At 33.1% G+C, this 18,455-nt stretch overlaps 1 protein-coding gene across 2 annotated transcripts in view; it reads left to right on the top strand.

Moving 5' to 3' along the window:
* Positions 1 to 17,374, top strand: part of OTOGL (otogelin like) — a 161,223-nt gene extending 143,849 nt beyond the window's left edge. The window contains exons 52-58 of one of the 2 annotated variants that reach the window (XM_030821838.1): positions 4,946 to 5,009; positions 5,926 to 6,104; positions 6,569 to 6,673; positions 8,926 to 9,045; positions 10,376 to 10,421; positions 15,406 to 15,485; positions 16,134 to 17,374. In XM_030821838.1, coding sequence (XP_030677698.1) covers positions 4,946 to 5,009; positions 5,926 to 6,104; positions 6,569 to 6,673; positions 8,926 to 9,045; positions 10,376 to 10,421; positions 15,406 to 15,485; positions 16,134 to 16,334 — 795 coding nt within the window. In that variant the 3' untranslated portion in view covers positions 16,335 to 17,374. The remainder of the gene's footprint in view (positions 1 to 4,945; positions 5,010 to 5,925; positions 6,105 to 6,568; positions 6,674 to 8,925; positions 9,046 to 10,375; positions 10,422 to 15,405; positions 15,486 to 16,133) is intronic. The other variant, XM_030821839.1, reaches the window with a different exon arrangement.
* Positions 17,375 to 18,455: the final 1,081 nt, after the last annotated feature.

Here is an 18,455-nt window from a genome sequence, read left to right as displayed (position 1 = left end):
AACAGCGTGCAGGATTTCTTTTTCTGCATCTTCACAAACACTTGCTATCTTTTGTCTTCTTGATAATGACCATTCTAACAGGTATGAGGTGATATTTCATTCTGGATTTAATTTGCATTTCCCTGATTACTAATATTAAGCATTTTAAAATATACTTCTTGGCCATTTATATGTTTTCTTTTGTAAAATGCCTATTCAGGCCCTTTGCCCATGTTAAAAATCAGCTTATTTGTTTTTCTTGATATTGGGTTGTTTGAGTTCTTTATATATTTTGGATATTAACCCATTATTTGATGTATAGTTTGCAAATACATTCTCTCACTCTGTAGGTTGTCTCTTCACTCTGTTAATTGTTTCCTTTGCTGTGCAGAAGCTTTTTAGCTTGCTATATTCCCATTTGTCTATTTTTCTTTTGTTGTCTCTGCATTTGGGTTCACAGCCAAAAAAATCATTGCTGAGACCAATATCCTGGAGCTTTTCCTTTGTATTTTCTTCTAGTGGTTTTTATTGTTTCAAGCATTACAGTTAAGTCTTTAATCCCCTTGGAGGTAATTTTTGTATGTTGTGTGAGATAAGGGTCTAATATAATTTGTCTGCATGTGGACATGCAATTGTTCCAACATCATTTATTAAATAGACTATCCTTTTCCTATCAATTGTTCTTGCTAACTTTGTCAAAAATTAATTGGCCATAATGTATGGATTGATTTCTGGACTCTCTATTCATTTTATTGGTCTATGTGTCTGTTTTTACGCTGGTACCATGCTGTTTTGATTACTGTAGCTTTGTAGTACATTTTGAGGTGAGGTAACATGATGCTGCCAGCTGTGTTCTTTTTGCTCAAGATTGCTTTGGCTACTTGGTGTCTTTTGTGGTTTCAAGAAAATTTGAGGATTGTTTTATCTATTTCTGTAAAAAATGTCACCAGAATTTTGACAAGGTTGCGCTGAATCTGTAGAGCAATTTGAGTAGTATAGATATCTTAGCAATAAAATTTGTAGAGAACATTAAAACTTAATTTCTTAAATTATTTTGTTATATTTGATTATGAATTAAACATGATGCTCAGAATGTTAATCACATTATAGAAATCATTATGAAGAAGTTTCCAGAGATGGCAACCATCAAGAAAATCTTGGAAGAATGTGATAGGTTAAAAATAATGGATGAAAGCAGTTGAACTATTTCAGACAGGGGCTAATAGAAACAGAAGTAAATTCACAAAGGTATGAGGTAATAGATGTATGCAGAAAAATAATAACCATAACACCCTCTCTCTCACCTAGAGAAAGAGCTAACTGAAGGAAGAATGAGATATAAAAATCTTTACAAATTGGTATATTTGGGAAGGGTTTTATTTTTTATTTTTATTTTCTAGAGACAGAGTCTGGCTCTGTTGCTTAGACTAAAATGCAGTGGCACAATCATAGCATCATTGAACTCCTGGGCTCAAGTGATTCTCCCGCCTTGGCCTCCCAAAGTGCTAGCATTACAGGTGTGAGCCACTGCACCTAGCCAAGAGGGCTTTAAAGGCAAGGCTGAGGAATTCAGATTTTATTTATTCAATTATTATTTTCATTTATTCAACCAACATTTGTTGAAGATAAGTTATGGGCAGTCATCATGCCAGACACTTGAAAAAACACAGTCCTACCCTGAGGAGCTCCATGCAAATTTTATATGATAGGAGATGGAGAGTCCTGTATAGGATGAAAATCATGATGAAAATGGTGTTTGAGGGAGATGTTTCTATTTGTGCATAGCAGGATATGAGCACTAAAACATTAGAGGGCAGGAGATCAGCAAAGAGACTGGTATAGCCATTTACGAATGAACATCTTTGGTATCGTGAGGTTGGTGTGAATTTAGGAGGGCAAAATGAAAGACTTTGGCCTTTTGTAACAAGTTGAACAAATGTGTTGGGGGTGGGGGAGAGGGAAGAGAGAGAAAGAGAGAGAGAGATTGATTTAAAAACTTTAAGGTTTCAAGTCTTGCACACCAACAGTCCAAGATTACTAGGTCCTTGGACAAACATTACAATGGCCAGTGGAGCAGCTGAGAGTAGAGGTCCTGGTATTTGAGTTGTAACCAGCTTCATTATCAGCTCCTTTTGTTTTTTTTTGGCCTGGAAAAGGCAAAAAGCATCTTGAGTCATTTCAATAACTTCCAATGTAACAAGAAAAACCTAGCCTTTCCTCCTATGGGATTTTATACTTCCTGTGTTCTAGACCCTTTGAAGCTTTTTGGGGTAGCAGTCTCTATGTTCATTCATTAACCTTGGTCTGGTTGTGACCTTAATTCTGTTTCTTTTTTTTCCCTAGTGGATTTCTACCAGTCTCTACTTTCTCTCTTCTTGTGTTTTCCCTCCCCAGCATTTGTGCTAGATGCTGGACCATCTAGCTTATTTCCAACTCAACCCTCAATGTCTGAATATTAATTATGAATCATATTTTGACATTCACTATTCCAAGCATTTTAAAATGATTTTTATATTATTAGCATTGTACTAGACACACAGAACATAACTAGTAGCTTTAATATCCTTGAACATCTTACCCAAATGTACATAACCCTCCATCCATGATGATTTAGTTTTAACATTCATGGCTTTACACAAGCATTTATCTGACTCATTGTTCCTGAGTACTCACTCTGAATAATGGCTAATGTTTGTTTCAGTGACTAAGGTGATTTTAAAAATATCACGTTGGTTTGTTCACATAGACAAATGTGTTTCAACCTGAAAAGTGTATGTTAGGCCTTTGCAATTTTTTAAAATAATAACTTTATTGAAATAAATTCACATAACATACAATACATCCATTTAAAGTGTACAGTTCAATGGCTTTTAGTACATTCACTGAGTTGCACCACCATCAACACAATCAATTTTAGAAGAATTTCATCAATCCAAAAAGAAACCCTGTACCTACAGCAGTCATTCCTCATTTCTCTCCAAACTCTCCAGCCCTCAGAAATCTCTACTCTACTTTCTGTCTCTCCGTATATTTCTGTTCTTTGTATTTCCTATAAAGAGAATTGTATAATATATGGTCTTTTGTGTCTGGCTCTTTTTACTTAGCATAATATTTTCAAGGTTAATCCATGTTGCTGCATGTGTCACTACCTCATTCCTTTTGTTGTTAATAATATTCCATTGTATGGATATACCTTGACATTTATCCAAATGTCAACTTTTGGATATTTATCTTGGACATTTATCCAAGATGATCAACAGTACATGAGAAGATGCTTAACATCATTAAGTATCATTTAAATACAAATCAGAACTATAGTGAGATACCACTTCACATCTTGCCCGAATATAAATAACCCTCCATGTATATAAACCCATTATATTAACTCACTAAAAAGACAAAAAATAACACATTTACAAGGCTGTGGAGAAATGGAAACCCTTATACACTACTGGTGGCAGTGTAAAATGGTGCAGCTGCTTTGGAAAACACCTTGGCTATTACTCAGAAAGGTAAACATGGAGTTATCATATAACACAATAATTTCACTCCTAAATATGTACTGATGAGAAATGAAAACATATGTCCACATAAAAACTTACACTTGAATGTTCATAGCAGCACTCTTCATAATAGCCCAAAGTGGAAGCAGCCTAAAGTGATTTTGCTGCAGACTTTACAAGAGAGGGATGTTCATTTGGGAGTAAAAATTACCATTTTTTTTTCAGGTAAATGTTTAGGATTGGTAGAGCAATTAAAGAGGTATTTCCTTTTGGTCAAACTGGCAACTTAGAATAAAAGCATAATTGAATATGTAGATAAGATCTGAAAGGAAATGAGCATAGAAGAGAAGGATAGAAGATTTAAGCCTAAGCTCTAGGAAACAGAGTTAACGTTATGGCTTTAATTATTAAAAAACAGGTACATATGTTACCTAAAAGAGTTAGTGTGAGCCTAATACCATCTTTTTAAAGTCTTTGGAGTAGTCATGCACTGGAAGAATTCGATTTATTATTATTTTTAACTCCATTATTCTAACATTTATTTCCAGTCCTATTGGAATTGTCTAATGACTAAAGTCCTAAAATATCAAATGAATTAATGTCCATAAAACTACTTTACAACTTACAAGGCACTATAAAAAGCAAGACATTATTAGCTTATGAGGAAAAATGCCTTTTATATGAATGTATTGGAATCATTTATTTGTGTCAAGAATAAAATTCATTTTATTACTGATGTCATATGAAAATTAAATGCATCCAGGAAAAGTCGATGCTTTAAGTACAATTCTTGAAACTTTAAGCCTGGTCCTGTATTTGGTGGGAAGAATGTCTGTCAGTCCTGATAGGGCAAAGTTTGAGCATCTGTCATAGTAGCAATGTGCTAATAGCAAAATGCTCTATAGCACTTTCTGTGTGTCAGACCTCTTCTAAACTCTTTACATGTATTGATCCATTTATTTCTCTCAACAATCCTAAGAGGCAGGCAGTATTATTATCCCCATATTGCAGATGAGGGAAGTGAGGAGCAGATTGATTAAGTAATGTGTCCTAAATCAAAAAGTTAGTAAGTTATGGAGCCAGGATTGGTGCAAAGGCAGTTCCATTCCTAAGACTGTGCTGTTAACCACTATACTGTACTCATTGTGTTGCTGATGTATATACTATAGCAGCCTTGTGCAGATGCAGACATCAGAACCCTAGGCTGCCTTGGTAGAGCAGATCAAGAACATTTCCATGAAGCAAAGTTCCTAAGGTTGGCCAATGTTGTCTTTGGTTGCCCTACAGAAGCTCAGAATCAAACAATGTGATTTTAAAGTGTCTGGCTGTGTGATAAGGGGCTTATTAGATGCTATCACTGAGTATGTTTTGTGTGTGTGTGTGTATATATATATTAATTGTTTTATATATATGTAATAATATAATAAGCTAAATGATAAGTAATAGTAGTGTATTTTCAATAGGGAGAATTTACTGCAATAGACCATAACTTCCAGAGTGATTGTGGATGCATACAGTATCTCTGTGGTAACTATGTCTTTTGTAACTTTTAAATTATAAATAAATATCATTAGTATCTGTTTTTCACTATTAATCAGTTAAAAATCTCATTTTTGAGACACATACATTTAAAGCCATTTGCCAATATTTGAGTATAAAAATGTGTTATTATGTTTCGATTTCTTCTTTTGTAATATCTCTAAATGTTCTGAGAGCTGAATAACAGAACAGAAATATAAATATTTTTTCAGAGGCCTCAGAGAATTTTAAAGTTGGCATTAGGCTCTTTTTAATTTGTCTACATTTAATTTAAAAATATAGACATCTAAAAAGTATGAAGTTATGCCCATTATATTAGTATTATTATTATTAATGTATTTTTATTAAGACAGAGTTGCTCTGTTACCCAGGCCGGAATATAGTGGCCCCGTCCTAGCCCACTGCAGCCTCAAACTTCTGGGCTCAAGCAATCCTTCCACCTTAACTGCCTGAGTAGCTTGTACTACAGACGTGCACCACCACACCCAGCTTTTTTTTTTTTTTCTTTTTTTGGAAATGGGATCTTGCTATGTTTCCCAGGCTGGTCTCAAACTTCTGGTCCCTAGCAATCCTCTCGCCTTGGCCTCACGAAGTACTGGGAGCCACTGTGCCTGGCCAAGAGCTCATATTCCAAACTTGCTATAAAATATAGCTTTTGGAGGAAGTTCAATCATTAAACAGCAGTTGATTTTATACATAAATTTTTATTTTATGTTAAAGAATAGTGTACTACATTTTTAAGTAAATATTGGGTTATTAAAAATACATAAATATGAAGATCTTCATTAGTTTTGAAAAATTGGCACATCACAATGAAAACGTAGACTCAAATATAAGTTCCAATGATGGATGAGTACAAAACTCAACAGTATATTTTCTTATTGACTGTGTTTTCTGTTCTTAGAAAAGGATGATGTGTGTGTATTTCAAGAAGTATCAGTATTGAATCCTGGACAATCCATGATAAAGTATTTGGAAGAAGACTTTTGTTATACTATAGAGTGTCTGGAAGAAAAAGATAACCATACAGGCTTTCACACTCTGAATTTTACACTGGTGAATTGTTCAAAAAAATGTGATGTTGTAAGTATTTCTTGTAATTTATTCTGGTAAGAGTTAATGCATTCAAAAATGGCAGAGTTATAGAATTTGAAATGGTGAATACTCCATTAGTTAAAAAATATATTATATAGTTCTTCAATAGTCTACTATTTTGTAATATATCTATAAAACATAGACTTTCACTTTCCTGTGCATAACCTTGAACTTCAGGAGTCTTATTATCTACAGCTTACCAGGTTGCCTTACCTGAGGTTGTTACACCTGCTTGATGAATTTGGCTGTTAGAAGTAAAGGTTAACCTCTATCTCACTTCTAATATAACCATATAAAGTCAGTTATTATTGGAAGCTTCTCATATTCAACCTTAGAAATTCTTACAGTTGTCTGGAGAGAGCTTGTAGTTATGTTTGGAAGAAATAACTCTCCAGAAGTAATTCATTAAAAATATTGATATGGTGTCACTAATCTAATATCATTATATGCAGCACCAGGTATATACTCCATCCCCAAGTGATTATGATTGTTGTGGTACCTGCAAAAATGTATCCTGCAAATTTCATATGGAAAATGGAACATCAGTTGTATATGCGGTATGTTTCATGGAGAGTAATGCTCTGTGCTGTTTTCTGAAGGAGGAGTTCTTGAGTCAAAGTTTGGAAAATGTGCCCCCCACACACACTGCACTGCATACAATAAACACAGTACACCTACAGCACACAAGACACAGTTACATTTATTACATTTTAAAGTATCTGATAATTTATGTTGTAAAGAAAAATGCTTAACTTGTGACTCAAACTTATCATAGATCACTCCTTTTTTCTAGATGTAAGAAATAGGCTTTGGGAAATGCTGATTGTGAAAGAAAGGAACAATTAATAGTTTTATGTGACAGCTGATTTTTGATTTCAGATAAATTAGATATTACTGTTTCTTGAATTTGAATATTTACAGATCTTTTCTAATTGAGGTTCATAGAAGACCTTAAGCTACACATAAAATTAGAATCTAGAGACAAGAAAGTAGTCAGGTTCATCAGAATTCTTTACTGATCTGTAAGGAATCTTCAAGCCAAAGTTTGACTATTACTATTATTTTTTTTTGCAACTTACAAAAATATAATTCTATCTCTTAAAGCAAATTAACAGAGGTATCAACAGATTAGCATAAATATAATCTATCACAGAGATAGAATTCCTTGAAATAGACAATTGACATTTTTCTAACCTATATATAAAGTACAAAAATACACTTGATATGGTGAGAAAGTAGTGTCAAGGAGGAAAAAAAATATATATATATATATGTATAATACACACATATATTTTTATTATGTACAAATCAGTATTGGTTCCTTCACCCTTTTCAAAAATAAATACTTCATTTGGTTGCAAATGACATTTATAAATTTAACTCATGAATTTCTCAGTTTTGACATAATTAAATATGCAAACAAATTAGAAACACATATTTTTTTAAATGCAAAGGGAAAAATACCGGAATCCAATGAGCTTATTATGTTTAAAAATATCTAAGAGCATGTAATGTAAGGTTTCATGTCTTTAAAGTGCCTTCTCCTTTCCCAAACTGTCTTCATTACTGCTGAAAATCCTTTAAGATTATATCTATAGATTGGCCTAATACTTGATTAAACAGAAAAGCCTGTGTTTTACCAGGTTAAATGTTTGACTATTTAGGACATGCTTACACTTTCTTTAAGTGCTTTTAAGAGTGTAGCAGTTACTGTTCATCTGAAAATAACCATAAAGTGTCAACATCCTGATTCAGAACAGGGGTAGATGTTTGAATCATGAGTAGTATTAAGGATAGAGTGGCAATAAAAAGCCTTATGATACAAAGTGTTTGCTTGCACAGAATTAAGTCCATTTGTCCAGCAGCACGAAAAGTAACTTGAGATTCAAAAATGTAGCCTTCTGCGCCATAGCTTGCAGCCTGGGCTGATGTACAAATTTATTAAGAGAATGGCCTCAATTAATTTAAAGTGAAATCTATGAGAAATTGAGAAGGCCTAGAACAACATGCCCCACACCATGGCCAGCCTTCTTAAAATAAAGTAGAATAAAATGAAAAAGAGATGAATTTTCCATCTCTTTTATGAATTTTCCTTTTGCCTAAGTGAAGTAATGCTGACATTAACTACTTTTATTTTTTAAATGTGAGTTATAAAATAAAAATATAGATTAACAATTATTTCAGCTGACTTTACTTTTAAATATAAATTCTGAAATCAGGAATGAAACGGTTATTGTATTTAAATATTTCTTGAAAGAATAGGGATAAATTTTAAAATAATGTAGGGTATACACAATTAGAATTACAAGCCAATAAACACTTTTATTTAAATATTTCTTTAAACTTTTTGGCGATAAGGGAGTAGAAGGAAGAATAAACACATCTCAAGGAAGGAGGTATCTAAGTAATATGATTTGTTGTTTTATAATTAGTGAGGAAATATTAGAGCAAGACCTTTGACACTTAGTTAAATTAGATAATTTTGTAGTAGAAACAGATACCTATTTGCTGCTTCTCTCTCTGTTGTTTTATTTCACATTTACCTCTCAGTTCTAGTATGAAACCTAGCATATACAAACACACCATACATGTATATGTATTTTTATCATTTTAGATAAGTATACACTATACATGTGTATGTATTTTTAATCATTTTAGATAAATTTAGGGTCATTGTCAGATGGAACACTTTGTGTCACAAGAAGCCTCTGCATCTTGATTTAACTTTTTATTCAATAGAGTAATATTGTACTTAATAAATACAGCGTATTTTAATATGCTAAATAGTAACTTTCTTTTTGATTTTTAGGTAGGGAGTACCTGGCACTACAATTGCACCACATATGAATGTGTTAAAACTGATGAAGGAGCAATAATTCTGAACTACACTATGGTCTGTCCCCCTTTTAATGAGACTGAATGCAAAATGGTTTGTACTTTGTTGTATCTAAGAAAATTTAGTATTATATAATTTAGAAAATATACATTAATATTTTGTAAGGTCATACTTTCATTGTGGCTTATACATAATGGTGAATGTGCTATTTCCATGAATGAATAAAATCTGTGTTCTATTTTTCCCATTTGAAATTTTGAGTTATATACGGTGTTCCAGATAATTCTGTCTTTGAATAGATACTTTGCAGTCGTTGGGTTTTTACCTATAGATCCAAAGATTATAGAAAAATCATTTGGTCAGCAGACTTGGCCTTCCCTTTAATATGGATTAATAAGCTAAGGAATCAGAGCTTGGCCAATTTTCTTTCTTAAACAAACAGTGAGATTTTTGATGTCATTCAACTTTAATGCATGCTGGCCTGTATGACATTTGCCCTAGCTTTTCTGGTTACAGGTCACTGAGAAATTTAGTACAAGTCACAGGATTGCTTATTATTAAGTTTTGCTCTATCAATTTCCCTATTCTCTCAGAGAAGAGATTACTGGAAAAGTAGATTTATGAACACGATATAATTTTTATTTTGCAAGATTTTTGTAGCTTTATTTATTTAGACAATAATAATTCCTAATGAAAACTAAGCTTTGTTCTCTTGTGTAGAGAAATAGTACAGTCTAGTCTCATTGATTTTTTTTCAGGATGTACCTTTTCAATGATGACGGCTGGCTGGCTAGCTAGATATAACATGTACTGAAGTCATAGAATTTCAGCTCTGGAAAAAACTTGGGCATCATCTTGTTTCACAGACTAATATTTAAAGAGTAAATCATTCTCTTATTTCAGTTGCAGTTAGTAGGTTGCTAAAGCAATTAGTAATTCTCTTAAAAATTTAGTCTTAGACAAGAGTCCTTCCAAGGAAGGAAATATTTTTTCATAAAAACTATCAAAGAAAAAGATGTACAATTTTAACATTCAGTTATATTCAGAAACTCAAGTCAAATGGAAATAGTTTAGGTTATTTCAAGGAGTTGAAAATATATAATGGTCATTATTTAGAATAGCTGTTATTATTTTGTTTTAGTAAAAATATTTTGTGGCATTTAAAGTGTCCTTTTAAGTAGAATAATCCTTTTACACTCTTTTCCATAGTACCAATGTATAAATAATGTAATTTTAAACAAAATATCTACTCCGGATTTTAAAAACAAATTCTTTTTAGTAATAGTTAAATTCCAATTATTTTTCTATAAAGGCTTTGTAATATTTGATAAAAGTTTTAGAAGAGTTAGTTTTCTTTTTCTAGTATAAGAGAACATGGAAGAACACCATATTCTTTGACTTTATTCCTTTTTTCTCTTTCTAGAATGAAGGGATTGTGAAGCTTTATAATGAAGGCTGTTGCAAGATCTGTAAGTGAGAGCATATTCCACACATTTACTTGATAGATTAGTTTTAATTGCTCATAGTGATTATGGTTTTTCTCACAAAATTCAATTCCTATGATGCAAAGAGATAAACAAATTTTATAAAGTGTTTTTGTATCGTATGTTTTTTGTATCATATGGTTAATAATTTTGTAATTTAGTCTTTAACTTCTGGAGTGTAAAGAAAGTGTTTTCATTTAGATTAATTTTAATTTAAATATTAATTTTTTTATTGTGGCATATTACAAAAGGTATTTCATAAGATTTCAGTATATTTAAAATTTAAAAGTGTCTTGTGATCATATTTGTTTGAACCATGCTGAGCTTAAACAAGTAGATTACAGTTAGAATGGCATTGTGACTCCAAAAACAACATATGGGGTGCAGTATTTTTCAAACCTATTTGAATAAGTGTATAGTTTTGTACAATAAATTTGGATAATGTTTTAGTAAATAATATTTATATCCTTTTCATAAAAGTTCTCATAATTATTTTCATAAGTAAAGCTATCTGAATGCAATATATTTTTTATTAGCTTGGATTATAAGGTTTATTTCATAGTAATTTTTTTTTTTTTAATGAGACAGAGTTTTGCTCTATTGCCCAGGCCGGAGTGTAGTGGCATGATCTTAGCTCACTGCAACCTCTGCCTGCTGGGTCCAAGCAATTCTCATGCCTCAGCCTCCTGAGTAGCTGGGATTACAGGCATGAGCCATCACGCCCGGCTAATTTTTATATTTTTAGTAGAGATGGGGTTTCAGTGTTGGCCAGGTTGGCCTCAAACTCCTGGCCTCAAGTGATCTGCCCACTTCGGCCTCCCAAAGTGCTGGCATTACTATTTCATACTAATTTTGAAAAATTTTAAGGACTGAAATAGAATAGAGGGTTATCCATGAAACCACATTTATTTTTTCTTTTTAAAGTGTTTATGAATTTATCTCAATATAAAAAGAGAAATTTTGAGAAAATTGGCATAGACAGTAATTTTAAAATTTAGGGAAGCTTTTAGGAAAGGGGCACAACAAAGTTCAATTTAATAATACCATGCTGTAATCACAGCACTTTGGGAGGCCAAGGTGGGTGGATCACAAGGTCAGAAGATCGAGACTGTCCTGGCCAACATGGTGAAACCCCGTCTCTACTAAAAATACAAAAATTAGCTGGACATGGCAGCATGTGCCTGTGCTCCCAGATACTTGGGAGGCTGAGGCAGGAGAATCACTTGAACCTGAGAGGCGGAGGTTACAGTGAGCCAAGATCATGCCACTGCACTCCAGCCTGGTGACAGAGCTAGACTCTGTCTCCAAAAAAAAAAAAACCTGTGGTATAGGGCCAGATTCTTAGATATAAACTGACATGCATCTTGAGGAAGATTTCTGAATTTCTTTCATGAAAGACTAAATCCCATACATATGTAAGAGTAGTCTTATATTTTTAGATATGTAGAGTCATATTGAACAGAATATTAGAATGTACTAAAATATTAATACAAATACTATATAATATATACTATCTATATACAATATATAATATGTAATATATTATAATTTATTACCCCCAAAATCCAATGAAATAGGTTCTGACATTAGCTTGATTTTCCACTTAGTGGGGTTAAATAATTTGTCCAAGTCATACCTCTTATAAGTGATAATGCTAGGAATCTACTGTGGGCCTGATTTCATGTCCTGCTTCTTAACTCTTCATGGTATTCTGGAACATTGCAAGGACAAGTTTAAGGAGAGGGCAGAGGCTGAATGATAAGCTCTGCTGAAGTGGCAGGGCTAGAATGACTGAATTTTTATTTACATAATGTCTAAAAAGCCAAACTCAATGCACACATACACACTGACAACAAGCAAAAAAGTCCAACGTAGGATGGCCTGACACCTAACTTGTTACTATATTAGTTTGCAGGGCTGCTGTAACAACCGAAAAGTGGTTGGAAATAGAAATTTATGGAGATTAGAACTCCAAAACCAAGATGTCAGCAGGCCTCATTCCTTGGAGGTATTATGAGAGAGAGATCTGCTCCAAACCTCTTTCCTTGGCATGTAGTTGGCCATCTTCATGCTCACATGTTGTTTTTCCTGTATGTGTGTCTAACTCTAGATTTCCCCTTTTTACATGAACACCAGTAATATTGAATTAGCACCTCCTAATGATCTCATTTTTGCTCAATTATCCCTGCAAAGATCTTGTGTCCAAATAAGATCACATTCTAAGATACACAGGCATTTTAAAAGACACAATTCAACCCATGGTAATTATATTGCAAAGACTTTTAGGGATAGTATAATATCACCTCTATATTTTTAATTACTAAGGCTTTAATTAGATACACACTGATTAAAAACATTCTGTTCATTAGAAATAAGCATGTTTTCATTCAGAATTCTCTAAATCAAATATAAACTAATATGAATCAAATAGCCATTGTATCAGGGACTCAAGGAATGAAATTTATCTTTAGAATATGAGGAAATTTAAGATTTCACTTTTTTTTCCATCTTCTTCTTCAGAGTCTAGACTCTTCCTTAGGTATGAGATGCAGGAATAGAGTCACATGGCAATGTTAAGGCCCTGGCTTCTGTATCCTCATGTTAATTATTAGAGAAGTGAGTACAGTTATGTTATCTCAGGGCAGACAGGAGAATATCTCTGTGACTAATCATATGAATGACCACTATTGCCTGCCACACACTGACACTCTATTAAGCACATTGCTGACAGGACCACATCTAATCCTCACAACAGTTCTGGGAGGCAGGTATGGTTTCTCTACAGATGAGAAATAGAAGGTTCAGAGAGAAGCTGATCATAGTAGTAAATAATAAATTTAGGCCTGTCCAGTATCTGGGCCCAGGATCTTTCAACTCTGCTAAGTTCTTTGAAGTTGCAGAATAATAACAAGCCACTTCAGTTTCTCTCATCTGACGTGAAAGGACTCGTAATGTAGTTTCTGCTGGCATATTAGAAAACCCTTTCCTGCTGCCTTTGCTTTCTGAAGACCAGGCTGTGTTGAAGAGATTGTGGAGGTTGGATACTATCGCAGGCTCTGTGTTGAATAAAATCTGTTACAATAAAGTTTTTGAGGAATGAATTAGAAATGACTCTTGGTACAAACAAACTCAGCTAACGATAAATTAATGCTGCCCTGGTTTCATTTACTGAATGAATTAACTCGTTGGGTTTTTACTGGGTGCCTACATGACAAACATCTTTTTAGCCACTGGGACCATAATAGTGAATGAAGCAATATCTGCATGGAGTGTGCTCATTATCAAGAAGGGGAAGAAACACCGAACCCATAAATATATTCTAATATGTCATTTAGTGATGGGTGGTATAAAGAAAAATAATGTAGAATAAAAGGAATGGAGAATGAGAGGAGCTGGGTTGCTAACTTAAGCGGGGGCTTAGAAAATGCCTTGGTGATGAGGCGTCATTTGAGTAGAGACTGAGTGTCCTTGGGAAGCCACCCAGATGGTGAAGAGTGTTCACAGTGGAGGAAATAGCAAAATGTGGCTATTGCAGAGAAAGTGAGAGGAGGAAGGTGATAGAAAGAAGGGGGTGAGGCATCTTATAGGTAATGGTAAAGATGATTTTTTTCCTTGACTATTCTTTATTCTTGAACTTACGTAAGAATGGAAGGGCTAAGGAAATAATCACTGAATGAAAGCACCATAAGGGGCAGAACAGCCTGCACTCAACCAACAGCACTGAGCCTCAAGTCACACCATGAGCAGGAGGTCAGTGAAAAGAGATAGAACCAGCATAGGAGACTGAGGAGGAGCCATGAGTGAGATAGGATGAAAACCAAAGCAGGTGAGCTCAGGCAGCCAAGTATGGAAGGTGCATTAAAGAGTGTGTTGTGCACATGTACCCTAAAACTTAAAGTATAATAATAATAAAATTTAAAAAAAAAAGAGGACAGAGTGATGGACTGGGTCAAATGCTGCTGAGAAGTCAAATAGGGCGAGAACTGAGAGATGATCTTGAAATTTAGCAATTTGGAAGTCATGAGTGACCTTGAGGACAGTAATGCTTCAGTCAGTCTTAGCTACCCATCTCTCCTTCAAGCAGAGTAGCTTAATCTTTCTCTATTTTACATGTTGAGATTGCTTTAAATTAGGATTTCATGGCTAAATGTATTTGAAAATTGGGATATAAGTTCACTCTTTTGTAAGTAAGGAAACTCAGCAGGATAATTCAGTGATTTTCCTAAAGTAACAAAGCAAGTTGGAATAGAGAGAACCTTGGTTTTTGCATCTTGATTCAGGGATTACATCCACTATCACACATCATTAAATATAGATGCTTGCATGTAATAGCACATGATAATCCATTACACACACAGACACATATTAAGATATCATGAATGCATACAAAGTGTTTTCATTTGAAATTATAAAAGACCATTTCAGAGCCATAAAATCAAGTATGACTCATCCATACACTTCAATATGGTTGATAAGTGATTCTATTAAAATTTTGCATTATTTTATATTAATGTCCATTAAGATAATGTAGTTTTACATCTCTCAATTTTTATTTTAAAATTGATGTATATATGTAGTTATGCATTAATTATGTATGCATATATCTACCTACACACCTTATGGTTCATTCCAAAAATTATTTTAAACACATATATGCCACACACAGGTTGATATTAGCATTATTACATGTGTGGAATATTTCTGATTTTTGATTATGATAATTGTTCTAAGACAATAAAATATAAAGTGGAAATCAATAAGTGTAAAGCCAGAAAATATAAGAAAATGTATTTAGAAGGTGAAAATAAATATTGCACATAAAAATGTAAGAGAGAAGTTTTAAATATCTTTCAATACTGGAATATATTTTATATAAATACACCAATTTTCAACTGTAAATATATTCATATGTTTAAGAAACAATTTCACATGGGCCTTTGATGAATAAATACATTTTATATTTTATCAGGCAAACGAGAAGAAAGAATATGCCAGAAAGTGATCATTAAATCGGTCATAAGGAAACAGGACTGTATGAGCCAAAGCCCTGTAAGTGGAAAAATGTCATTTGCTACATAAACGCACATATCTTTTTAGAAAGTATGTGTGTTACAGAAAGAATAAGTTTGTAAGCCAACAAAATGCCAACACTTACAACATTTAACTGAGATTATTCCTACATTCTAATGTTGCAATATTCTGTTTGTGAAGAAGTATGAATTATTCTTAGCATAATCAGCAGTTCTGAATGACGGTTGCAATCCAGAGGGATAGAAATTGAATCTAAATGTATTTGACTACATGTTGTCTTCACTACGCAGTTTTACTCAGCAAAAAGAGTTCTGCTTCTAACTTTGTCCCTTTTAATATGACCTGTAGCATACTTGAGCCATGATATGACACAGGTTACAATAGATTAATTACACTGTGATTAACATATTCCGTATATATTTATGTCGACTTATGTGTGCACATTTAATGCTTTGAATGCTATGTTGAGCATTGCCATGAAACATCCCTTTGACTTATGTGAATGATGTTTCATTTATTGTTTTTTACAATCTTGCAACATGCAGAAGCTTGAGGGTTGGAGTGATGAGGAAGAAAGCTTTTCATCAGATTTTCTTAGTGGAATCAAATAATAACCAGTACTTTTATAAGTTTAAAACTTTTTTTCTCATTGTCACTTCTTAACAGATAAATATTGCATCTTGTGACGGCAAATGCCCATCAGCTACCATATATAACATCAATATTGAAAGTCACCTAAGATTCTGCAAGTGTTGTCGTGAACATGGAGTACGAAACTTTTCTGTGCCTCTGTATTGCTCAGGAAATGGTACTGAAATTATGTACACTCTCCAGGAACCCATAGACTGTACATGCCAGTGGAATTAAACTCTTGGGTTGCAAGAACTCTATACAACATCATAATGTCAGATAGAATTAACTTTTATTACTATTACTTAGGCATGTGGCAGATTTATGCTGTTTAACAATACTATATTTTTCAGACTTGGAATGTGGAAATTTAGCAATTGGTACAAAATATATACAGTTTCAATAGCAAAATTAAATTTATTGCTTTACTCTATTTTAGAAAATCAAATGACTGTAAGTTGTTCAGCTGAAATGCTGTTATGTATTTAATTGCCACTTGGTGCAGATACAGTATATTCTCATCAATTGGAAGGTTATTTTGCAAAATTCCTTCAGTTTCACTCAATAGCTCTTTTTTCCTTAATTTGCAAAGTCTGCTATAGTTATCCAAATTAAGATACCCTTTAATATGTACTCCTTAATCTGGTAAATGTGATCAGTTAAAATTGTCATCGAGATAGCAATAAAGAGTGATATGCTTAGAGATAGATAATAGATTATTTAAAACCTGAATGGTTATTAGATAAGTCATTATAAATTCCCCTCATTTTGCAGGTGTAACAGATAACCAGAGAAGCTGTGTGACTCGTATAAATTTATTCAGTGTAATAATACAGTAAATTCATGTTAACAGTTGGATTAAATTCTAGCTCTCTCTTATTCCAGTACTATATCACTTTTAAAATCCTGAGCAGTATGTAGTAAGAGTATATCACAGAATCTTTCATTCTTAAAGAGTTTGCATTGGATAGACTTAAGTATTTTAAGTTTAATATAAAATGCCCCCCATACACTGTTATTCCAATAGTAAGGAGCAGGGAAATATAGCATCATTTGCTAAATAGAGGAGATAGATCTTGAACTTTTATTTTTTATATCATTAAAACTGCTATTAAATGTGTTGTCAGTATTTAACATTTAGTTACTTACTGTCTCATTAATATTTAATTTTGAGGATGTGCTTGCGTACTATTGAATTTGAGTGCTGTTTTGCTGTTAATGCTGCCGCTTTGCCAATGAAGAATGAAATAAATTTATCTGAATGTATCAATAACTTTAAAATGGAATGCTGCACTTTTAAAATATGGTAGATTGTTGGCATTTGCAAGAAGAATGTGTTGAGGTCTTTGGAAATGCCCAAATTCTTTGCCACCTATAATTAAAAATTGTCTGAATTTTCTCCTCAGTATAAAGGAGTGAACGCTCTACTTAGTGTAATTGTGAGTATCAAGTGAATTCAAACATCAACAAAAGAATAGTAAAGTCTCACTGCAAAGCAGGTACTGGGCCTCAAGGGTGGGCTTAGGCTTAAACTAGATTATCTGCTTTCACATACTAATGTTTTCATTTCAAAATCGTGTGTCCCCAAAATATTGCAACTTACTGAATATTTTAGATCTCTTGGGTTACTTAAATATGTACGAAAAAATTAACATTGCATCTGCAAATCCCAGTGTTTACTGTATATGCAATTGATTTATCCTGTTTATGCTTAATATAAGTGTTCCTGAGATGTTAACATTTCAATATTCTCTGATTCCTATTAACATATATATATAATTAAATGTAATTGGTTAAAATATATTAATATTTCACTTAAGAGAAAATGTTATGTATCTCAAATAGGAGTAACTAATGTTGTATATTGTCTATTGCCCATTTTTATTTCCACTTTCTGTAAAATATTCGTTATTAAAAATATTAAGTAATCTTTAAACCTATTTGTGGAGAAAAGGGAAACTTTCTCCTAGAACTTTATAAACATTCAACAAATACAACAAATATGCATTTAGGGCCTACATGTGCCAGGCACTATTATAAACTCTTGGGACACAGGCAAAACTAAACAGACACAGTCCTAACCCCCATGATACTTAGAGTTTAGTAAGAAAGCAGACCTTAAATAGCCATACATATGATATGAGAACGTCCAGAAAGAGATCCCAAAACTTATTAGAATGTGGCATATGATAAAGATGACTCTGAAATCAGCAGAAGAGTGCAAATTGGCTTTCAATAAATGGTGTTGGGACAACTGGATGGTTACATAGATAAAGAAAAATTTGAATTCATACATCCATTGACATTAGGATAACCTCCAAATGAATCAGAGATTTTAATGTTCAAAAACAAAAGAAG

The sequence above is a fragment of the Nomascus leucogenys genome, chromosome 10, assembly GCF_006542625.1.
Source record: "Nomascus leucogenys isolate Asia chromosome 10, Asia_NLE_v1, whole genome shotgun sequence".
NCBI lineage: Eukaryota > Metazoa > Chordata > Mammalia > Primates > Hylobatidae > Nomascus > Nomascus leucogenys.
This window is presented reverse-complemented; position numbering and strand designations above follow the sequence as displayed.